Source organism: Lithobates pipiens, unplaced genomic scaffold (genome assembly GCF_037356315.1).
Source record: "Lithobates pipiens isolate NorthernLeopardFrog02 unplaced genomic scaffold, aLitPip1_a1.2 Scaffold_8, whole genome shotgun sequence".
NCBI lineage: Eukaryota > Metazoa > Chordata > Amphibia > Anura > Ranidae > Lithobates > Lithobates pipiens.
In genome coordinates, this window is record NW_027507903.1 from 438,897,720 (window position 1) to 438,911,751 (window position 14,032).

The 14,032-nt window shown below is 47.2% G+C and overlaps 1 protein-coding gene across 1 annotated transcript in view; it reads left to right on the forward strand.

Moving 5' to 3' along the window:
• The window catches only part of TCOF1 (treacle ribosome biogenesis factor 1), a gene marked incomplete in the record, with an annotated part of 159,485 nt that overhangs the window by 35,183 nt on the left and 110,270 nt on the right, over positions 1–14,032 (forward strand). The window contains 3 exon segments of the mRNA XM_077468300.1: positions 1,081–1,288; positions 1,392–1,477; positions 3,187–3,315. Of these exon segments, the coding sequence (XP_077324426.1) occupies positions 1,099–1,288; positions 1,392–1,477; positions 3,187–3,315 (405 nt within the window).

Below are 14,032 nucleotides of genomic sequence, written 5' to 3' on the forward strand. Positions count from 1 at the left end.
TGATCAGGGTAATTTTAAAAAGAGTAAAAACAATTGATGATAAATTGGTTCAGCCAAACGCTAACCACGAGTGAAAAATGTTTGTTCGTATTCTCTAAAAAAATGGCCAAGAAATCATAAATGCTGCCAGGGTATGTAAACGTATGATCTGTCTCTCTCTCTCTCGGTGCAAGAATAAAGAGTATATATTAAAATATAATTTTTTTTTTTTTTTTTGGTGTGGCTAGTACCAATCCAGACTGATCCAGTTTAGCTTCATACAGACAGTCAGGCCATTCGCTGACTTTTCTCATCATTCAGCTCACATTATAAAAATGCAGACACATGGAAGAGAATGTGTCTGGCTTTATCCCTATTGCTCGGGGCTCAGTGCACTGGCAGTGTAGACGCATCTCTGTAATGGTGCAGGAAATCGGTCTCATCTAGCAGACAGGAAAGAGTTAGAATTTTGACTTTCTGATCTGGGAGTGGTTCCATGCACGTGTGCTGTTCTGAATTCCTGCAAGACAGTTCGGTGAAGGGTAAGTAACTGGATGAAATCTTCATAACTGAAAATGTTAGCACACCCGGTTTCACTGTGGGTGAGACCCAAAGGTTAATATGCAGCTTCAATGTACTGATAGTCTGGAAAGGTTTCAAGTCACATTCTGCATACATCATAAGGGAATCCATGGAAAGACTTATCGCGGAGTGTTTCCTATCGCTTGTGGCTGCTTGATACAATAGAACTTCAGAATCCTGAATGCTATAATCCAGCTCAAGTGAATAACTATCTTCTACTGCACCATCCAAAAGCCAAGGATCTGTACCACATAATGTGACACATGACGGCTTCATAACTTCAGTATTAGTGCCTCTGATGTGGCTGTAGCAAACCTTTTGCCTTGATAGAGATTTCAAGTGTTTGGTTTATTTTACAAAAGTGCACTACCTCTGGAATAGAAGTTGAGCTGATGTTTTACAAGTAATGTTATACCCCTGGCACATTGAAGGCTTTTCTTAAAACTGGAAAAGTAAAAGAAAATGATTTATGGCTTTTCATTTTTTTTTTTTTTTTTTTTTTTTTTTTTTTTTTATTAGGCCAAACAAGTTAAGAAAATGAATTTGGCTACTGAAGCTGCAGCAGATGTTAAGGTAAACTCCAAAAAGACCCCCAAAAAGGCAAGTTCTTCATTGAACGATAATACAGGATCTTCTGTCACGCAAGCAGCGGATGTTTTTCCAGATGGGAATTACTCCTCTGTTAGTAAGGAGAAGACTGCATCAGCAAACACAGCCCCCATACAAGGTAAATAGCTGTGAATTAATGTCTGTCTTGCTTAAAAATACCCACTTGACCAAAACGGATATTCATGTAAAATTGTCATTTCATCTTCTCCCTGTGTATAAAGCTGCCAGTTTAAAGTCCAAAACAGGAGCAGAAAACAGCAATGAGAGCTCTTCTAGCTCAGAAAGTGAAGAAGAGACTACAAAACAAGTAAGTACATGGTGGGACATTGTATTTTTTTTTTTTTTCCTTCTCAACTGTAAATTGTAGGGTAGAGTTTGGATGTATCCTATTAAAATTTTGGTCTTGAAGTCCACCTGTAAAATGGTATGGTACAACACCCCCACACACCTCCCTCACCCACACTGATAGATGGGAGGGTTCTTCTCCCACACTTGCTGTCACATTTTGAAAATAGTGAGGCTGTGCAAGGCACTGCCCACACAACTGTGTCATTCACTGGTATCTGTGAATGACGAAACTACAAGTCCTGTCTGCCACTGTGGCAGACAGACTTGTAGACTGAATGAATTGAGGGCACGCTTGTAGGTCATTCATATGTCCTAATGCTCAAGAGCTGTCTGTCTGTACAGAGAAATGGGTAGCGTGCTCTAGAGAGTGTGCAGGAGTCTGAAATTGCACATGCGTTCCACCGATTGTGGGTGCAATGCACTTGTCAAAAAATATAAATGTACATTTAGTTTTTTTTTTTTCTGCTAAAAGATGTGCAGTTATTTATTTGTTATAAGTAAGACCCACCCACCATACATTTTCGGAAAGTACAGGACCTATAGAATTAAGATTGTACACCTGACTTTTGCTTCCCAGGATACTTGCACAAGTGTTTACCAAATATAGATTTTTAATAAAAGTATAAAGTCGTTGGTGCACACAAATGCAACATCCAAAATTCCTTTTTAATGGTTATAAGAGATTTTTAAAATAAATGTTTTTGCAAATGAATGTCTGTGGAATGCAAACTAAATAAAGACTTAAAGGATAAGTTCACCTTTTGGGAACATGTTACATATGCCACCCATTTTAAGGGCGCAACATGTAACACGTTCCCATTGCTGCCATTGCAGAATTCTGTGTATGAATGTACTACAAGTCCCAATATCCTTTGCGGCTGTCGGCTTGTAATTTTCAGTTACCTGCCACAGCGCTTTGGCAGTTTGATTCTTCATGTCAGAATATATTGGCTTCCTCCATATAATTTAAGGGCCAGCAGATATACTGACAGGTCTGCAGGAAACCTGCATGGCATCAGCAATCTAGATCACTGGTGGAGTGCTTTACAGGCTCCTGCAACAAAAAATAATAAATGCCCTTTTTTTTTTTTTTTTTTTTGCAATTGCATTTATTTTTTCAAACAAGAACTTCTCCTTTTTATGCTAAAAATCTTAAGACTACAGGTTCACACCTACGAAGCCCACTCCACAGTGCGGTTAGTTACAGTAATTTAAAATGTCAGCCTAGGACACTTTGCCAGTGCACCTCATTGTTTTGAAAATGTTTATAAATTAGGTAATAGTAAAAAATATGCTTGTGTGTAGGGTGCTATAGGCTGGCTAATCCTTTTCAGCTGGTTGTTTTTTTTAAACCTGTACTTCAGTAAAAGAGTACATCACGATCCCTGGGGTTGATTTACTAAAGGCTTTAGGAATATGCCTTTAATCACTTTTGTAGCTTTATTCACTCTGAATACCCAATCATGCAGATGAATTAACAGGAAACTTTATTTTTACATGAGTGCATGACTCATGAAAGTCAACAGCGTTTTACATAAGTGACCATACCTTTCCCTGTCTGTATTTAATGATTTGTCCAAGAATGGGAAATGTTCAGCTGGTGGATGTGTACTTTTTTTAAATTATTTTATTAGCCATTTTTATAAAAAATTTAAATTTCCCTCAAAGGTCGTACATGGCAAAAAAATTCCAGACCCTGCAGCTGCTGAGCAGAAATCCCACAGCAAACCATCCAATGGAAACGCAGAGGTGAGCGAGAGCTCTGATGATAGTGATGAGACCGACATTGATAAGCCGGTGAGTTTGGTTCTTTTGTCAAGTGGAATACATAAAATATAATACTTTCTAAGTTTAAAAAAAATGCTACAGTTATAAAAGTATATATTTTTTTTTTTTATGAGCACTAGGCAGTTTTGTGCTCTAACCATTGTAAAGAGATCTGAAACCATGGCTACCTTTTGGTTAAAGCCGAGCTCCACCCAAAAGGGAAGTTCTGCTTGTTTGCAGAAAACCCCCCTCCACTGCCACTTTGGCACTTTGGGGGGGTGGAACCTGGTTTTGACAGGTACCCGCTCCCTCTCGCAGTGATCTGAGCCAGAATTTCTGCCCACCTCTTTCCCTTGCAGTCTTCTGGGACACACCACAGGTCCAATATGGCTATGGAACCATTCACGGGGTGCAGCGCCTTGTGGCTTCACAGCCAGTTTACCTTACTTGTTATGCCCACTCCTGAAGAATTTGTTCAGGTGACGGCATCTCTTGATCCCTGGACAGGTAAGTGTTTTCGTATATTAAAAGTCTGCAGCTACAGTATTTGTAGCTGCTGACTAGGGATGGGCTTGGACGTGTTCGCACACTAGGAAGTCGGCGCTGCGCTAATCACAGGCAGCAAGACTTTTCACGATCTCTGCAGTCGCACATCAGGAAAATGTCTCGCTGCCTGTGATTAGTGCAGCACTGTGCCGACTTCCTGGCAGGCTCTGCACGTGAACTGCGAAAACACACCCGAGCCCATCCATACTGCTGACTTTTTTCTTTTTTTGGGGGAGGGGGGGGGGGCATGTAGTTTCTCTTTAAACTCCACTGTCTCTTTTGTTCATTGACGGACACAGTATCTACATCTTGACCTTAGGGTTATATATCGTCACCGGGAGAGGACTAGGCAGAACATGTCAAAACAGCAAAACTGCACAGTACCGCCCAGGGGGCGGTCCTGCTGGCTATAACCCCTCACACTGCATCCAGCAGCTCAGTTTTTTTCTGCCTAGTGTAGAAGGACCTGGCTTCTGGTGGGGACCATTGGTCCTGGGAATTTTTTTGTTTTTCTGCGTTTTTGATTCCTGTGATCTACAATCAACAGCCGGGCTGGGTGACAGGCTGGATAATATAGATCCTGGTAGTCTCCTCAGCCTGGCCATCAAGCGTGAGCAGACCTTAGCTACGCGCTGGGTCTGCCATGACATGCCCCGTCCAGGGGCGGCCAGTGAGCTATGCTTCGGGGCACACATATGACCGGGCTACTGCTTTCCGTGTCACGGTGTGCCGTGGCTGACAGCCACCCCCTACTGCTCAGGTGATGGGTCTGTCCGTGGAATGTGCCCAACAGTCCCTGCAGGAGGGGTAAGTATGGTTCCACCTGTCTTGGCAGGATGCAGCAGCTGGGCATTCCCTGGGAGGTTGGATAGGGGGTCTCTCACTCTCCCTTTCTTCTTTCCCTGTCCCTTTCCCTCCTCTCCATGCCATGGGCCGCTGTGTGACTGGGCATATGGGGGTGTGCGGTGCACGTACCTGGCCGGGGGGGCTCCGAGTCCTGGCAGGGGGCTGCGCTGGGTGTTGGGGGTCAGCTCGTCCTCTCTGTGCCATGGTGTTTTGGTGTGTACGCCATGTGGGTAGGCTACTGTGCGCACCGCAGCCATTTTTCTGTAGCCACAGCCAGTTTTTTCCCTTTCAGACATTTTCTGGAAGTCAGGCTGCCATTTTCCCGGCACCCTCAGATTTTTTTATTTTTTTTGCTGAGGTGGCTGGTGGCCATTTTCTAGTAGCCTCAGCTTGTTTTGCCTCTAGCGCTGGGTGACTGTTTGTTTCCTTCTAGAACAGCGCGCTTTTTGCATAGAACACCTCGTGGGCTGGCACAGGGGGAGCGGACAACAGCAGCACAGCGCCGTACCTGGGTCAGGGTGGTGAGTCCTGCAGGGGGCCTCCTCGGTCTGTGGCAGCTAGGAGGGTGGGCATTTTGTGTGACTTGCCTTAGGTCCTTAAGTGGTGACAGACGAGTGTGGGTCAGCATGACGTCAGAAGCTGGAGCTTCTTCTCCGGACATCCCTGTTATTGAAACCGATTCGTCTGCACCTGCGGTGCCTATGGACGTTCTGTCGACGGTCCTGGAGTCCTTTGTTGCCAGGGTGGAAGCCGCCTGCGGACGCAAGGGGGGTAAAAAACACCCGCTCCCCCACCGTCTTCTGGGGAAAGCTCTGATTCAGACGGGTCCCGCTGTGGTAGGCGGCCCCTGTTCTGACATTTCAGAGGATGCGGACCAGGACCGCTCGGACAGTGAGAATGACTGTGTCAGCGCAGGAAAAAGCAATTGTAGGATCACTTTTCACAGCAGTGCGGGATACGCTAAAGATGGAGGATACGCCACGCGGGCATCTACAGAGGTGTCTGTCCCTTTGGGTCCCACAAGCTGGCCCGTACGGCTAAGGTGTTTCCTTGCCTAACTTATTTTGATACGTTTATTTACAAGGAGTGGGGAAGCCCACAGTTTCCAGAAGAAATGGACCATATATAACCTGACACCCCGGTATCCAGGTTATATAAGGTAACCATGATTCCTGTGGAAGGGACCTCTGCTTTCAAGGACCCTGCCGACAGCGGTTGCCCAGTCCATGTTTATAGTGGTGGGGTTGACATTGCGGCCAGTGTTGGCCACGGCCCTGGTGTCACAGATGCTTACTGAATGGGCTAAATTGTTGTACCGTGAGTTGGAGAAGCAACAGGCTTCCCCGGTCTGCGTGGAGCTGGCGGAGCAGTTGGTGCAGGGCCTTAGATACAGCCCCCTTGTTGTCTAGAGCCTTAGTATCAGCTGTGGTGCTACGTCTCCTGATTTGGCTAAAATGCTGCTCTGCAGACCAGGCATGTAAAAGCACTGGCGGATTTGCCCTTCCAGGGAGAGAGGTTGTTTGGAGCCTCGCTGGATGACATTATTAAGAATGTTACTGGGGGTAAGAGTACGTTGCTCCCACAGTCCAGGAAAGGTAAGGAGCCACACCATAGGCAAAGGCCCTCCTTTCTCTCAGAAGCAGATTTTTCATCTGCTAGGGTCGGCAGGTAAGCGTTCCCAGTCCAACAAGGTGCCCGCTGAGGGACAAAACCATCCCTGGTTTCCCAAGCCAAACAAGCCTGCAAGCAAATCTGTTGCATGAAGGTTTGCCCCCACCCGGCTCTCGGGTGGGGGGTCATCTTCGGGAGTTTGCAGCTCGGTGGACCTCCCTACTTTCTGACCAGTGGGTCTACGAACTGGTTTTATCGGGATACAAGATAGTTTCTCTTGTCCGCCAAACAGATATTTTTTTTTTTTTCCCTCCAACCTTCATCTTCTTCCGGCTCGTCGGAAATCCCTGTTTGGGGCAATACAGGACCTTCTGCTGCTGTGTGGGGTGAGGGTGGGCTGTGCCTGTGCCGACCCGGAAAGGAGGTTTCAGGGATTCTACTCCAATCTGTAGTCCCAAAGAAGGGGTCCGTCCAGTCCTGGTTCTCAAGGCCCTCAACAGCTTTGTGAAAGTACAAAGGTTCAGGATGTAATCGGTTCACTCCGTGGTCGCTGCACTCCATCGGGATTTCCTGGCATCCCTAGACATCAAGGACGCATACTTGCATGTCCCCATATACGTCGGGCATCAGAGGTTTCTGCGATTTGCGGTCGGACGAGCACTACCAATGTGTAGCTCTCCCTTTTGGCCTGGCTTCGGCACAAAGGGTCTTCACCAAGGGGCTATCCCCAATTCTGGCTTTGCTAAGGCAGTAAGGGATCGCAATCGTGGGTTACCTGGACGACCTCCTTCTGAGGGCAGCTTCCGCCTCAGAATTAAGGGAGGATGTGGCAATGCCTATGCAAACTCTTCAGAAGTTTGGTTGGGTACTGAACCTCCAGAAGTCTGTGTTGGTGCCGACTTTACGCCTGGAGTACCTGGGCTTGCTCCTGTACTCCTCAGAGGCGAGTCTTTCTCCTTTTGGACAAGCTGCAGACTCTTCAAGCTGCGGTGAAGTTGATGTCCCACAAATGGTCTTCGCTGCGTTTTTTGCACGCGAGTCCTGGGTCTCATGGTAGCCACTTTTGAGGTGGTACTGTATGCTCAGTTTCACACAAACAATTCTCCATTATCTCTGAATTGTCAAATCTGGGTGAGCCAGCTAGTCAGGGATTCCCTACTCTGGTGGCTGAGGTCTCTGGCCCTTCGGTCCGGGAAGTCGTTCCTTCCTCTTCATTGGACGGTGATCACAACAGACGCCAGCCTGACCAGTTGGGGGGGGGGGGGAAGTTTGGGGTGTACAGTCAGCCCAGGGTCGCTGAACGCAGGAAGAATCCCGCCTGCCGATCAATGTGCTGGAACTTGGGGAGATCAGGTGGTGCCCCTCCACGCGGTCAGAGGTTGCAGGGGCATCCGGTGAAGATCCAGTCAGACAACACTACGACGGGGGCGTATGTCAACCATCAAGGAGGAACAAGGAGCTAGACTGCAGCACTGGCGGTCGCTCGCATCCTGCGGTGGGCAGAGTGGCGCGTGCCAGCTCTGTCGTCCGTGTACATTCCGGGCGTAGAAAACTGGCAAGCGGACTAAAGTGGACCAAGGGGAATGGTCGCTACATCCGGATGTATTTCGGCTCCTTTGCCTAACGTGGGGCACGCCAGATGGGGATCTCCTGACTTCTCAACTCAATTGGAAGGTACAGATGTTTGTGGCTAGGTCCCTCCCCACTCAAACTTCTACACGTCTGCTTCGCAGAGTGGAGGCTGAGGGAATTCCGGTAAATCTGATTGCCCCAGATTGGCCTCGACGTCCTCGGTACATAGTACGAATGGTGGCGGATGTTCTTTGGCTGCCGATGCGAGTGGACCTTCTGTCGCAAGGTCTAATACTTCATCCTGCTTTACAGTCACTGGCTTTAACGGCATGGCTGTTGAAAGCCAGGTACTAAGGGACAGGTCTGTCGAATTTGGTAATTTCCACTATGCTGAGGGCACGGAAGTCCTCTCAGAAGATTTATCATCGTACGTGGAAGGCCTACATCTCCATGTGTGTGGGGATGGGTTAGCGTCCGTGTACATATTCAGTTTCCAGGATCCTGCTGTTTTTGCAACGAGGAGTGGATCAAAAACTTGCCTTAAGCACCGTTTAAAGGGCAGGTGTCGGCTTTGGCTGTCTTTCTTCTTCTTTTTTTTTTATTTTTTTTTTTTTTTTTGCGACTCATTCATTGGTGAGTACATTCGTTCAGGGGGTTCGACATGTGGCCCCCTCCGGTTCGACTACCACTGCTTCCGTGGGATTTGAATCTGGTGCTCTCTGTGCTTTAGAAACTGCCGTTTGAAAACATTAGGGAGATCCCCTTATTGACACTCTCTCAGAAAGTAGTCTTTCTGGTGGCTATTACATCTGCCAGGAGGGTTTCTGAGTTGGCGGCTTAAGGGGGGGGGGTTCTCCCTGCTTATCAACCCCCTGTGCTGATAATCTCCCCTTTTGAGGGGAAGGAGCGCTCAATCTTGTTTAAAAAAAAAAAAAAAAAAACAGGAACAAGTGCGATCAGCGGCTTGCAACCCCCCCCCCCATGCTGTCTCTCAGTCCGAGAGGTCCTGTAGTCTGCAGCTCGCACGGGAAAACCCTTGCTTTTTAAACAAAAACAAAAAAGGGAGAGGTGCCGTAGACAACGGGTGGGGAGGGGGGGGGGTTTCGGGTTGGTGTTGGCGGGGCTTAGCCGTTCTCCAACACTCAAACACGAGGAGGCAAGTTGTGGAGGGACACAAGAGCAAAGAGGTGGCATTAACAGGTTTGGTGATACAGGCATTTCCTTTGATGCATTTTTACTGCTTCATCAGGCTGGGCATTAATAGCAGCAACTGTGCTGAACTATAGCTCAAGCAATATGTGCTATGTGCATTCCTTCTTGTAGTACCTCTGCTTTGGGCTATGGTAGAAGGGGGGTAAAAACGCCTCAATAAAGGGCTCTAGAAAGACCTATTTAGTCACACACAAACCTAGATCCATCTCGGTAAGAGGGCATCCTCCCCTGAGAGTAATATGGCTGGTTACGATGAGCCGTCAGGAGGGGCAAGTGTTGCAGCTGCTCTTAAACACTGCAGGCCCTGTGTATATTGCTAAGACGTTTTTCCTTCAACCATTATAAGCTTAAAGTAAAAGTTTTATGCTTTAATTGCATCCCAGAGTGCGACTAAGCACAACAGGTCTCTGTACATTGCGCAGGACCCTCATATTGAGGAACAAGGAGCGAGAGATGGCGATTTTTCTCTCTAGGACCAGGAAAAGGCTGATGTCTCCTCTTCCGTAGAACCTGATGTGAAGTATCAAGCTCGCGGGAAAGGTTATTTTCTGTCGCTCACTGAATTGGTCCGCTCCACATTTTTACTGCCAGTAACGTAGTCAGTCGATGAGTCCACTTCTGCTTTGGGTTCACTAAAAGCCCCCCCCCCCCCCCAATCTGTTCATGCTTTTTCTATCCATTTATGGCTAAGAAAGCTTATGTATTATGTGAGAACACCCAGATAAACTTTTTTTTTTTATTTATTTTTTTCGCTTGAAAAAGTCTCAATACTTCAATACTTCAATCTATGGAGTAAGGGTTTTTTGGGCAGTTCCAGTGATTTAACGCTGCTATATCCTCTGTAAACAAAAACCTGACTTGTCCAGTAGACAATGCTCATATGCTAAAGGGTCCAACAGATAAGTTGAAGTTCCTTTTTAAAATAAAAAAAATAACTATTTCGCCCGCAGGTTCATTGATTCATACCTGCGCTGGCGTTCGGAGGCCTATGGCCACATCACCCTAAAGGTGACCGATCTCGTCTGATCTTGCAGGCTAAGCAGGGTCAGGCCTGGTTAGTACCTGCATGGGAGACTGCCTGTGAAATCCATGTGCCGTAGGCTTCTAGAACCAGTTTATAGAGGTACTCCAAAGTTATTCCTGATCAGCAGGCTCAGGGTTTGACCGGCATATCAGAAGCGTTCTGTTTACAGTTGACGCTCTGAAAGATTCTATTCTCCACGCCTCACGGCTCATCCTAAGGCTGGCACATGTGCATAGAATCCTGTGGTTGAAAGATGGTCAGCCGAAGCGCCATACAAAAAGTTCTTGGCCCGTTTCCCTTTTTTTATGGTGAATGTCTCCAAATAACCTATCTGGATTGGTATATCCAAAGAATTTCTAATGGGGAAAAGTTCCCTTTTTTCCGGTTAAGAGGTTTAAGTATTTTTCTTTTAAATGTGCTTCTTCAGGGGCATCTGCCTCCAGGCAGTCACAACGGCCTCCACCATCAGATTTATGAGGTAAACCTCAGGGTCAAGAGGAACTGGGGGAGGTAACTCACAAAACAAAATACTAAAGCCTTATGAAAGGGCGCCCGCTCGCTCAAGTGGGGGGCGGGGGGGGAGGCTTCTACAGCTTTCAAGGTTCTGGCAGGAACAATGTCAGAGTTCCCGTCCCCTCGTTTTCTCAGTTTAAAACGTTGCCAGAAATCCAGTGAAAAGAAGTCTCTCTATTTAGCTTGGATCATTATCTCTTGTCTCAGAGTGATATCGATGGTCCCCTTGGTAGAGCAAGGATTAGGGTTTTTCAAACTTTTTTTTTTTTTTTTTGGTTCCAAAACCCTACGGGGATGTCCGACCCATTTTAGATGCTTATTTCAATGTGCCATTTTTTCCACACTCGCCAAAAATTTACACTTCAAGGTAGAAAATCTTCATCTTCAGTTTGTAGCTCTGCCTTTCGGTCTAGCTATTCCACCTCGTGTCTTTTACAAAGGTCCTGGCTCCTCTTTTCGCCAGGGTAATGGCTCAAAATATAACAATCCTAGCCTATTTAGATCTTCTCTTCATAGATCAATTTGGTAGCCCGCTTAATCCTAACTTTTGTCACCCCAGTTAGCTACCTGGAATTATCTAGGTTGGTGTCTCAGACTAGAGAAACCCTCCTTAAATCCGTCTAGGAGAGTGCAGTACTTGGGACTTATCATTGATACAGCTCAGAAGAGGATGGGTTGTTCCACACACCCCCCCCCCCCCCCCCAGGAAAGGGTCTGTTCCATGAGGGAACGGATTAGGTTACTCAAGTCAAAGAAGAATCCTTCTATTTGGCTTTGCATGAACTTGTTGGGAAAGATGGTGGCTTCTTTCGAGGCCGTTCCTTATGCACAGTTTCATTTAAGACTGCTGCAAAACTGTATCCTGCCAACTGGTAACAAGAAGGCCCAAGCTCTGGGCTTCCTAATGCATTTATCCCCAAATGGGCGTCAGAGCCCCAATTGCTGGTTGATATCCAAGAATCTTCAAAAAGAGGAATCCTTTCTACCAGTTACCTGGACGGTGGTAACAGGCGGCAGCCTTCTGCGCTGAGGAGCAGTCCTGGAAGAAGCATCTCTCCTAAGGAACTGGTCCAAATCAGTGATGACCTTGTCCTTCAATAGTCTAAAGATTCAGGCATTACACCTGGGTGCTCATTGTCCTATTGGGATCCAATCCGACAGTGCCACAGCTTTGGCTTTTATCATTCATCAAGGGGGCACAAGAAGTTGTGTGGCCCAGGAAGAGGTGAATCATTTTCTATCTTGACAGAAAACATTCAGTGCCTGTTTACAATTTTCTGTCTTCATTTTTTTCCAGAACTTCATTTCTGTGGAAGAAGGGTCACTACATTTTCTTGATGTGGTTAGAGCGGTCAGGGTCTATTGAAAGTGACCGCTCAAATTCGTAAACAAAGGTTTTGTTTGTGTTGCCAGATGGTCCTAAAAGAGGACAAGCGGCATTGAAATCTGTTTCTAAATGGATTCGTCAAGTGGTTGTTCAAACTTAGTTTTTAGAGGAAAGTTCCTCCTTTTTCAATATTAAAGCGCACTCCACCAGGGCTGTTAGTGCTTCTTGGGCAGTGCATCACCAAGCCTCCATGCGTTAAAGCTGCAAGGGCGCAACTTGGTCTTCAGTCCATACATTTACCAGCATCAAGTAGATTTAAAAGGCATGAGGACATCGCATTTGGGCGCAGTGTACTGCAGATTGCAGTATGAGTCCTCTAGTCTCTTGGTGCTCTACTTTTGTTGTCTCCCTCCCTTCAGTTGGCATTGCTATGGGACATTCCACATAGTAACTACTATGGCTCTGTGTCCCATGATGTACAATAAGAAAATTAGTTTTTTTTTTTTTTATAACCGCTTGCCTTTAACTTCCTTTTCTTTGAAGTACATTGCGGAACACAGAGGTCCCTCCCTGCTTGGTATATACGTGTATTGCTTTGCTACAAAACTGAGGTACTCCCAGTAGTGGGAGGGGTTATATAGGGAGTGCACATTTTAATTTAGGACGTGCCAGTGTCCATCATCTGAAGGTGGCCTATAACCCACATAGTAACTACTATGGCGCTGTGTCCCGTGATGTACTTCAAAGAAAAGGATTTACAGGTAAGCTGTTATAAAAATCCTATTTCTCTTTCATTCATGACTGACACAGCTTCAGTAATCTTGACCATAGTTATTACGAGACAGTACCACAGACATGTCATCCCAGCAGTCAGATGAGGGAACGGAAAGGGAAGCAGCCAGATCACCTCCCCAATGGCAGCTACACAGTTTGGGAGTGGAGGAATCCAGCCTCTTGCCCCAACAGTTAGCCGAAGTGGATGATGTGGAGCCCCCAGCAGAAGGGCTGGCAACAGGGCAGAGTGCTATCAAACTCTGCCCGGCACCAGCAGCAACTGTGCAGTTCCAGGGAGCTGGGGCAGTTGGCCCATCTCTCCAGCCACAGATTACAGAATTAATGGACTGTTCATCAGAGGATGTCATAGATTACACATCACCTGCTCAAGTACTTGCAGCTGGACAGAGTACTGCAGGCCCCTGCTCCACACCCGTGGCAGTTTCGGAGGCCCAAGGTGAGAAGGTGATGGTCCCTCTCTCTCAGTGGATTTTAGAGATGAAGGGAAGAGAAGCAGACATTTTCCCTCCCCAACAAGGGTTCATGCACCTGGGAGACAATACCAGTGAAAGGGAGTTCCAACAGCAGACTGCACCCCAGAGTGATGACGCCGACCCAGCTGAAGTGCAGGCAACCCGGGCAGAGTGCTACCAACCTCTGCCCAGCACTGGTAGCGGCTGCAGAGTTCCAGGGAGCCAGGGCAGTCGGCCTGACTCCCCAAAAGTCAGCTGGAGTGGATGATGTGGGGTCCTCAGCTGAAGTGCTAACAGGACAGAATGCTACTGGCCCCTACACACAACTGCAGCTTGAGCTGATATCAATGGATGGAATTTCAGTCTCCACTTGTATACCCCAGGGATGCTGGGCGGTCGGCCCAGATCCCCAACAACTTGATGAAGTGAGCCCAGTCACCCTGTCTTCTCTCCAGCAGCTGAAAAGACTCGAGGGAGAAGGGTCGGTCCAGGCCTCTCCCCAGCGGCGGATATGTTCTCTGAGAGAGGCAGAGGTTGGCTGGGTAAGGAATACTCTGTTGGACCAATTTGTTTGGGGTACTGTGTGGATACCGGCATTGGGGGACTGGAATCACTGACTAACTTTGGAGTCAACCAGTCTGGGGTCTCCTCCTGTGTTGGTCTCCTGCCAAAAGGGGAGAAATGTGACAGACCTAGCTGGGACAGAGGCAGTTGGAGGGGACAGAATGCAAGCCTCTTGCCTTGCAATTATGGGCCCTCGCATTTGGGGGAACGGTGCTCTTTGTGAGCTGTATGCCTGGGGACCCCTGAGGTGGTGTTACTTGGATTCAGATCCATGTCCCCCCTCCC